A 9424-nucleotide genomic window follows, 5' to 3' on the forward strand; every position below is an offset into this window, starting at 1 on the left:
TCTGGACTTCGGACATATTCCCCATATCATATATAGCAATATTGCATGGTTTTAGAGCCTAAACCTCATCAATGCAGCCGCCTTTTTGAATTTTGGGTCGTCATCTTGGATTTTTAGCCGTCATCTTAGATGTAAGGCCGCTATCTTAGATGTTTTGATTATTTTTGCACTTTGGACATCTTTTCCATACAAATATGTGTATGCATATTGCATGACTTCACAGCCTAAAACTCATCAAATAGCCGCCATCTTGAATTTTGGGCCGCCATCTTGACTTTAAGCTGTCATTTTGGGTGTTTTGATCGCCATTTCTGGATTCCGCATATCTTTGCCATACCAAATGTACCCATATTTCTTAGTTTTAGAGCCTAAAAATTGTCAAAACGGTCGCCATCTTGAATTTTGGGCCGCCATATTGGATTTTGAACTGCCATCTTGAGTGTTTTGATCGCCATTTTTGGACTCCGGACATATTTCCCTTACCAAATATACCCATATTGAGTGGTTTTAGAGCCTAAAACTCATCAAAAGAGCCGACATCTTGAACGCCGTGCCCCCATATTTAATTTTTTGCTGCCATCTTGAGTGTTTTGATCGCCATCTTTGAACTCCGGACATCTTTTCCGTATAAATATGTCCATACTACGTGGTTTTAGAGCTTAAAACTCATCAACACAGCCGCCATCTTGAATTTTGGAACGCCATCTTGGATTTTGAGCCACCGTCTTGGATATTTTGGTTGCCATTTTTGATTTTCGGACATCTCTCCCATACCAGATATACCCATATTGAATGGTTCTAAGAGTCTAAAACCCATTAAAACAGCCGCCATCTTGAATTTTAGGTCGCCATATTGAATTTTGAGCCGCCATCTTAGATATTAGGCCGCCATTTTGAATATTTTTATTGTTTTTTGGACTTTTTCCGTACAAATATTTCCATACTGCATGGTTTTTGAGCCTAAAACTCATCGAAACAGTCGCCATTATGGATTTTAGGCGGACATCTTAGATTTTAGGCCGCCGTCTTGAATTTTGGGTCGACATCGTGGATTTTCTGGTTTCCATTGATGAACTCCGCACAAAATTCGTCAATCATGCTTAAGGTCACAACAATCGGCGCAATTTGATGTGTCGCATGACGAAGTTTGATTCATTTTAAATATATGGCCAGTTCCGGCGGTGCTGGTGCTGATCCGGATTACTATAATGACCATAACTACTAAACGCCTCAACCAATCCAGACCTTTATTAATAGCAAACAATGCGGTGAAATTCCGATTCGATTCGTGCTAGAATCCGTAAAATCGGCCAATGGGAAGTGTCTGATAAATGAGTGACCTTTTTTCTACACACACACACACACACACACACACACACACACACACACACACACACACACACACACACACACACATATATTTAGTTGCATCGGTCTTTTGATCTATTATACTTACTTTTGATTCTGTGTGTTGTATATTATAATGTTCCGAATAGGAATATTTCTTACTTTATACTTTTATTCACTTTTCCACTTTTCACTAGTTTTATGTTTTCTGATATAATTAGGTCAGTTTGTATACTTTTCTGTTTTCTAGCCTTTCACTGTTTAGTTTTCCACCTGTTGTTCTCTCCATTTAGCATTTTGTTTTCTGGTCTTTCATTGCATTGACTTTTTACTTTTCTTGTTCCCTGTTTTCCAGAGTTTTTTCTTTTCCTAAATGTGTTTTTTTCTTTGGTACAGAAATTGCTGTTTTAGTCTCTTCTGTTATTCTAAATTCCAGACTTTGACGCAATGAAATGGTTCATTAAGAACCCAAAAGCGTTAATTTTAGTTCACCTTTTGCATGTTGAACAAAAATTACAATGCGAATAAAAGTACAAAAATGCTATTTATCAGAGCAACGTTTGGTCACTCGTCACATAAAAAATATTTCCCTAACATATGTTTTTCTTTCTCTGTGCTTGCAGCTTTCATGGATCCAGCTTTAATCGTAGAAACGATGTTACCCACTGATGTTGCTGGCAACCCTTCCGGAGGCTACTATCTGTACGACTACTTGGATTTCCCGTTGCGCCAGCCGAAACACGTTGAATTCATGGAATGCTACATCAATGGGAACCAGTCCGCGCGAAAGTTATACGTAAGTACTCTACTCATTATCAATCATCGACTTCGTTTTACTGAAACATTACTTGACTGTTCAATAATCAGGTACAATACTTGAAAGCCAGCAGGACCGTCAATGGGGACAGTTTGGAACGGGTCCTGAAACGAATGTTTGCAGACGAAGCCTTCTTGGGGTACAAATACAACAGTACGGCCGGTTCGAGGCGATCCACGAGACCCAATCTGTATCAGTACAATATATTGAGTCGTTATATGCTCGGTATGGAAGCCTTTTTTACACTAGGTCGAAACGACAGAATGTCGAAAGATGGGAAATTTGCTGGATGACAGATTTGAGGCGAAAATCAATTTTCTAATTTAGAACTACTATCTCAAGGTGTTTTGATGTTGTAATGTAAAATATTCGTAAAAAAATAGGACGCAATCAGTGAAGTACTAGATTGAAAGTAATGAGCTGGATTTTTGTATGATAAGATGATCAATTCTCCATTACTGCAATGAAATGGTTCAAACAGCGTAGGTATTATGATTTCTTGCCAAACTTGAGGCTATTTGAGTAAAAGTTTGGGTAACTGTGTGATTGAAGTTGCAATAAATAAATACTACAGCTCAAACAGCATCAAATTAGGCAAGAAATCATAGTACCTACGCTATGTGCACCATGTCTTTGCAGAAATGGAGAATTGAACATCTCACCATACAAAAATACAGCTCACTACTTTCAATCTAGTACTTCACCGATTGCTTTCTATTGACCACTTAACTTTTACGCAAAGTAAGTTCAATAGGACAGATCGATGAGGTACTAGATTTGTAGTAATGAACTGAATTTTTGTATGGTGAGAAGGTAAATTCTCCGTTTCTGCAATGAAATGTTGCAAAAAGCGTGGGTATTATGATTCCTTGCTTGCCCTTCTCACCATACAAAAATTCAGCTCATTACTACAAATCTAGTACTACACCGAACGTGCCCCATTGACAAATTGAGAGATATATTTGTGAAAAAAATACCAGTTGTTTTGGCGGGATTCGAGCCCACGACTCCGTATCGCTAGTCCAGCGCTTCAACCCACTAAGCCACAGAACAAGTGTGCAAAAGAAACTTTGGTTAGGGTGGCGCTTCGAATTAAGGTTTAATTTCTATTTCGCAGAATCGTAACTTTTTCATTGGTTTAGTTGGTGAAGGTGCCAGACGAGCGATAAGGAGTAGTGGGTTGCAATCCCACTGAAATAAGTGGTATTTTTTCACAATACATATATCTCAATAGGAGGCAATCAGTGAAGTACTAGATTGAAAGTAGTGAGCTGGATTTTTGTATGGTGAGATGATCAATTCTCCATTTCTGCAATGAAATGGTGCAAACAGCGTAGGTTATATGATTTATTGGCTAATTTGATGCTATTTGAGCAAAAGTTTGAATAACTGTGTTGTTGTATTATTTTTTCCTGCAACTTCAACAACACAGTTATCCAAACTTTTGCTCAAACAGCATCAAATTAGTCAATAAATCATATAACCCACGCTGTTTGCACCATTTCATTGCAGAAATGGAGAATTGATCATCTCGCCATACAAAAATCCAGCTCACTACTTTCAATCTAGTACTTCACTGATTGCCTCCTATTTCAATAGGACAGATCGGTGAAGCACTAGATTTGTAGTAATGAGCTGAATTTTAGTATGGTGAGAAGGTAAATTCTCCGTTTCTGCAATAAAATGGTGCAAAAAGCGTGGGTATTATAATTGCTTGCCTAATTTGATGCTATTTGAGCAAAACTTTGGGCAACAGTGTTGTTGTTTCCTCCATTTCTTGCAACATAAACAACATAGTTATCCAAAGTTTTGCTCAAACAGCATAAAATTAGACAAGGAATCATAATATCCACGCTTTTTGCACCATTTCATTGCAGAAACGGAGAATTTACCTTCTCACCATACAAAAATTCAGCTCATTACTACAAATCTAGTACTACACCGAACGTGTCCCATTGTCTGAAATTGAAATCTAGTACTTCACCAAAATACGCTATTTGATCAAGAATCTGTAAACATTTTACCAATTATCGGTAATTTGTAATGTCATTTTAATTTGAATACCCTTTCGACATTCAGTTCTTTCTCGGCCTTTGTCCTTAAACCGTCTCTTTGATAATCCCAGGAATTAAACTCTCGATTTTACCTCGTTTACCGCAGAAGCATGGCCGGACATAACACCCGAGTCGCTGTACGAACAACTCTCTGAACTGGTTCCGAAAATGAGCCGCCGGGCCTACAATCGAGTGGCGCACCAACGTCGTAAGGCGGCCCTGGATAACCTGATTACCGACATGATCGCCAAGTCGACTGCGACGACGAAAACTACCGTGACGCCAGCTGAGTGATCGAAAAATTGCTGTGATTCTTTAGAAAGATCAGTGTTTTAATTTGTTTTGTTTTTTTAATAATTTTTAACTTGTTTTATGTTTTGCTTTCGAAAAGTAACTGTTGAATTCGTAGTGTTATGTAAATGGGAGTTGCGAAAGTAAGTCCAGATGCACTCCTTCTCCTATTGATAACAATAGGATGTCTGGAGAAAATATATTCGAGTCAGCTGTACTTTGCTAAGCGCAAAGTTACAGCATTATATAACAACAATCGACAAAAGCTATGTCAATTACCCGAATAAAAAAATAAAATGCTACCGATCCCAAATTTGTCCTTTCGATTTACAACTCGGTATCGATTTTCAAACTAATGTTTTTTTTTCATTACGTGTTCCATTTTTCAGATTCTCTGGTAAAAATTCCGATCCTAAGTTTGGTTTCGATCCTAGGCGATGATGCCAAGCGCATCACCAATGGAGAATGTCCGGAAACGGCGCCTCCTTTTGGTTATAGCTCGGACTACGAGTACGATTGTTTGGACTTTCCCTGTTCAACCCCCAAAGACGTGCAACGTCTGGAAAGGGCCGTGAAGGAGAGTGGAGATGTCCGGAAGCAGTATGTGAGTATAATTTTTTTTTAGGCAGGTAGTCATTCATGTTTTTTACCCTTCTTACACTTTATAAGAACTTTTTAAGAGATTTTTGACAAATACTCGTAAAAATTTCTCAGATTTTTATCAACCGATTTGGATTCTTTTTGCACCACATCAAATCCATAAGATTTTAGTGAAACTGCATAAAATTTGATTTTAATTTGACTTTTGGTCACCAAAGTATCTTTTGAAGAGTTTTGAAAGTTTGAGCAAAACTGTGTTGTTATTTTCTCCATTTCTTGACTCTTCAAGAACATAGTTACACTGAGTTTTGCTCAAACGGCATCAAATTAGGCTAAGAATCGTACTATCCACGTTCTTGCACCATTTCATTGCAGAAACGGAGAATTTACCTTCTCACCATACAAAAATTCAGCTCAATACTAGGAATCTAGTACTTCACCGGTCGTGTCCTATTATGATGCAATGTTTCATTCAATTTGTTTGGTTATGCAGAGGTCACGTTATGGAGGTGTTGTAGTAGTGAGATAAATTATAGACGCCTTGTTTTAAAATGTTGTATTACAATGTAGGCTTGCTAAATTGCAGTACTAGAATATAGAAAAGATATAAACTATGAACCTATTAAAAAACCCGCTGATAAACAAGTTAAAAAAAATAATTCCAGATATCCAACATGCATCGTTGTACTGCAATCTTAAATTTGAAACAACACGAGGATCTAGTGTAAATTTAATCCTTATAAGTGGTGTGTCCTGTCTCGCGTCGCGTTCTCTGTGTATTATCAAGGTTCTTACGGTTGCACAAACCTCAAAAAGTTGAAATTCAACTTATTGTTCTTTCTGGGATCCCTTCAAACGTTCGTCTAAAAATTGCTCCAGAAATTTCTCCCAGTGTTCCCACCGGGAATTCCTTCAAGGATTTCTCTCGACATTCTTTCAGGGATTCGTCAAGAATTCTTTCTGAGCTTTCTATAGAATTCTTTGTGCGATTCCTAGCGGGTTATCTCCTGGAATAGGACGCAATCAGTGAAGTACTGGATTGAAAGTAGTGAGTTAAGTTTTGGTATGTTGAGAAGGTCAATTCTCCGTTTCTACAAAGAAATGGTGCAAAAAGCGTGGGTATTATGATTCCTTGCCTAATTTGATGCTGTTTGAGCAAAACTTTGGATAACTATGTTGTTTATGTTTCATTGCAGAAACGGAGAATTGACCTTCTCACCATACAAAAATTCAGCTCATTACTACAAATCTAGTTCGTCACCGAACTGTCCTAATAATAAATTTAATTGACTACTGATTAAGTGCATATTAAGCCTTAAATCAGCCTTCCAATGAACCTTAAATGAGCTAAAGGTTGAATAAAATCATTAAAATTAGATGTTTAGGAGCTGAATAAAGGAGTGTACCTTTTGTGCTCAGCTTTTGTTCAAATGAAGGCTGATATAAAATAGTTGGAGAAACGTTTGTACAGCATCAAATTGTTACCTGGGCAATTTCATTGCAGAATGGAATACAAAAATACAGCTGACTACTTTCAATTCAGTACTTCACTGACTTACTTCAGTACTTCGAGACTCCTTTGGAGATTTCTGATTGGATCACTTCAGGGGTTGCTCTTAAATTCGTTCAGGGGTTCCTTGCGGGATTTTTCACGGGATTTCTTATGAGATTCTTTCAGGAATTTCTTTCGGATTTCTGTGTTGTATTCTTCAAAGGTATTCTCCAGAAATTCGATCATTGAATGTTCCTGGAATTCATTCAGGAATTTCTTCCGGGAATCCTGTTACATAGAGTCCGAGGGGTTTTTAGAGGGATTCCGGAGGCATTTCAAGAAGCTTCAGATGATTTTCGGCGGTAGACGTTGCAAAGGCTTTCCATAAGCGTTTTCGGGTGTTTTATAGGGTTTGAGGTGCGTAACATGCGTTCCGATGAAGTTTTGATGGGATTCCTGAGGCATATTAACAAATTTCAGAGGATTTTCGGCGAGTTTCAGAGACGTTACATAGGCGTTTGCGGAGTCTCGGAGGGTTTCAGGCGCGTTACATGGGGTCCGAGGGGGATTTCGGAGGCATTTCAAGTAGCTTCAGAGGATTTTTGGCGGGTTTCAGAGACGTTATCTAGGTGTTACATAGGAGTTCTCAGAAGTTTCGTAGGGTTTCGAATGCCTTACATGAGTTCCGAGGGGCTTTTTCGGGGATTTCTGAGGTCTTTCAGGAAGCTTCACAGGATTTTCTGACGGTTTCAGAGACGTTACAGAGGCGTCACATAGACGTTTTCGGGGATATCGAAGGGTACATTACAGAGATTCCGACGGGATTTCAGAGAGTTCTGGACGATTTTAAGTGGGTTTCATCTTAAAACGCCCATAAAAGCCAACCTAAAACATTCGGGAACCACCTGAAATCATCTCAAACGGCTCTGAAACCACCCTACACCCCCCCCCCCCCCCCATGAAGACCCCTAATGCCCCTGAAACCCATTTGAACCCTCTCTTAAACGTCCTGTAACCTCATGAAACGCATTGAAATGCTCCCAAAAGCTCACATGAAACCCCTCGCAAACGTCAAACGTCATGCGGCGCTTACGCTGTGTACCACAAGCGTGCATTTTTTATGGTGCGTGTACTCAGTACACGACGCAATCGCTCCCGGGTTAAATACATCCAGATGCGCCTAATGGCTCACCTGAAACATCCTGGAACCCTGTGGAATCCCTTAAAATGACCTAAATGCCTCTGAAACATTCCTGCAACGCCCTGTAATCTCTTGGAACGCCCCTAAAAGCCCCCCTTGAAACATCATGCAATCCCTAGAAACTCCTGAAACCTACCCCAACGCCTCTGAACCCTCCCTGGAACGCCCTGTAACTTATCGAAAGGTTTCAGTGGGACTGTTACCCCCCAAAAACGTACTGTACCTCATTGAAGCGCTCCTAAAAGCATCCTGAAATATCATGGAGCCCCTCAAACACCTCTGAAACCATCCTGAAACATACTGGAACCCCATGACAACCTGTGGAACCTTCTGTAATGCCTCTGAAACCTTCCTGAAACGTCATGTAACTTTGAATATTGCGTAAGTCACTGGAACAATCTGTTCCTAGCTATCTTAGCAAACTACAGTAGAATCACTTGGCATTACACGAGACCACCCGATCCAGGCGACTTTCAACGCCAAAGCTCCACTCCTCAATGGCGCAGCATCACATTGATGTTTGCTAGGGGAAGGACAGGCAAGGGGAACGACACTATTTGTTCACACACCACAGTAACCACTAGAAATGACCCCAAAAGTCCCCCTAAAATCACATTTACCAAAACTTATAACAGTTTATACGCGTTTTTTACGACGATTTTTAAAATATTTACATTACTGGGCTAAGATGAAAGCTATAAAATCACTGGCATGGGCGATTTTCTGAAAGATTGCATTATGTTAGTTAGAGATTTGAAATACCGGACGCTACTGGGCAAAAATCTTATATTAAGCATATTATAATCTCTCCCGCCGTGATAATATCAAGTTCCTCTACCACTCCGTTTCGTTCCATCCAGGTCAACTACTTACGCGCAAGTAGATTCGAGTGCCAGAACGATCTGGAAAGGGTTCTGCGGCGAATGTTCGAAGACGAGGCCTTCGCAGGTTGCAACTACACGACGCTGCCGATAAAGTCAACGAGGCCCAATCTGACGGCGTTCAGCGTACTGAACGAATGCATGCTAGGTTGGTGTGGCAGAGGCCTCTCTGTAATCAATATTCACAGCAGCATGAATTGAATTCTAACTATATTTTTCAGAAGCATGGATGGACCTGACGCCGGCCTCACTGTACAAACAGTTTTCTGAACTGATTCCGAAAATGGCTAGACAGGCCTATAAGCGCCAGTTGCGAACTCGTCGGAGTAATGCCTTGCAACGAATGGTGGAAGCCGCTCAAGCCGAGGGCGGGGAGGACGCCTCTGCAAGAGGAATGACATCAGATTAGGAATGCAATTTAAGCATTCTAGAAATATTGAACAAATATCTTGAATTCGTTTTTTTGTTGTTTCTCATTTTTTTACTATCATAATTTCATAAATGAACCATCTGTTTGCTGTTTTTGTTTCTTTTGATATTTTCTTTCAACAACAAAACAAAGTTACTATTCAAAGTGTAGTACTAGCGCTTTTGACAACGCACAATAAAAGTATTGGGAAAAGTAATATTATAGAATAGTTGGGATAAATTCTATCAAATTGAAAACAATCAAAATATAAGCTGATCTAGTAAAACTCAGTTAAGTGTGTTCAATGAACACTGTTCATGTTTATTTTGCTT

The 9424-nt window shown here is 39.5% G+C and overlaps 1 protein-coding gene across 1 annotated transcript; it reads left to right on the plus strand.

Moving 5' to 3' along the window:
* Window positions 1-1917: 1917 nt before the first annotated feature.
* On the plus strand, window positions 1918-9422 carry LOC109413330 (uncharacterized). The gene is made up of 5 exons (XM_062847415.1): window positions 1918-2143; window positions 2215-2389; window positions 4899-5113; window positions 8663-8831; window positions 8905-9422. Exons 1-5 carry the CDS (start codon window positions 1976-1978, stop codon window positions 9090-9092), a joined length of 915 nt encoding a protein of 304 aa, XP_062703399.1. The 5' UTR covers window positions 1918-1975; the 3' UTR covers window positions 9093-9422.
* Window positions 9423-9424: the final 2 nt, after the last annotated feature.

Source organism: Aedes albopictus, chromosome 1 (genome assembly GCF_035046485.1).
Source record: "Aedes albopictus strain Foshan chromosome 1, AalbF5, whole genome shotgun sequence".
Classification (NCBI taxonomy): domain Eukaryota; kingdom Metazoa; phylum Arthropoda; class Insecta; order Diptera; family Culicidae; genus Aedes; species Aedes albopictus.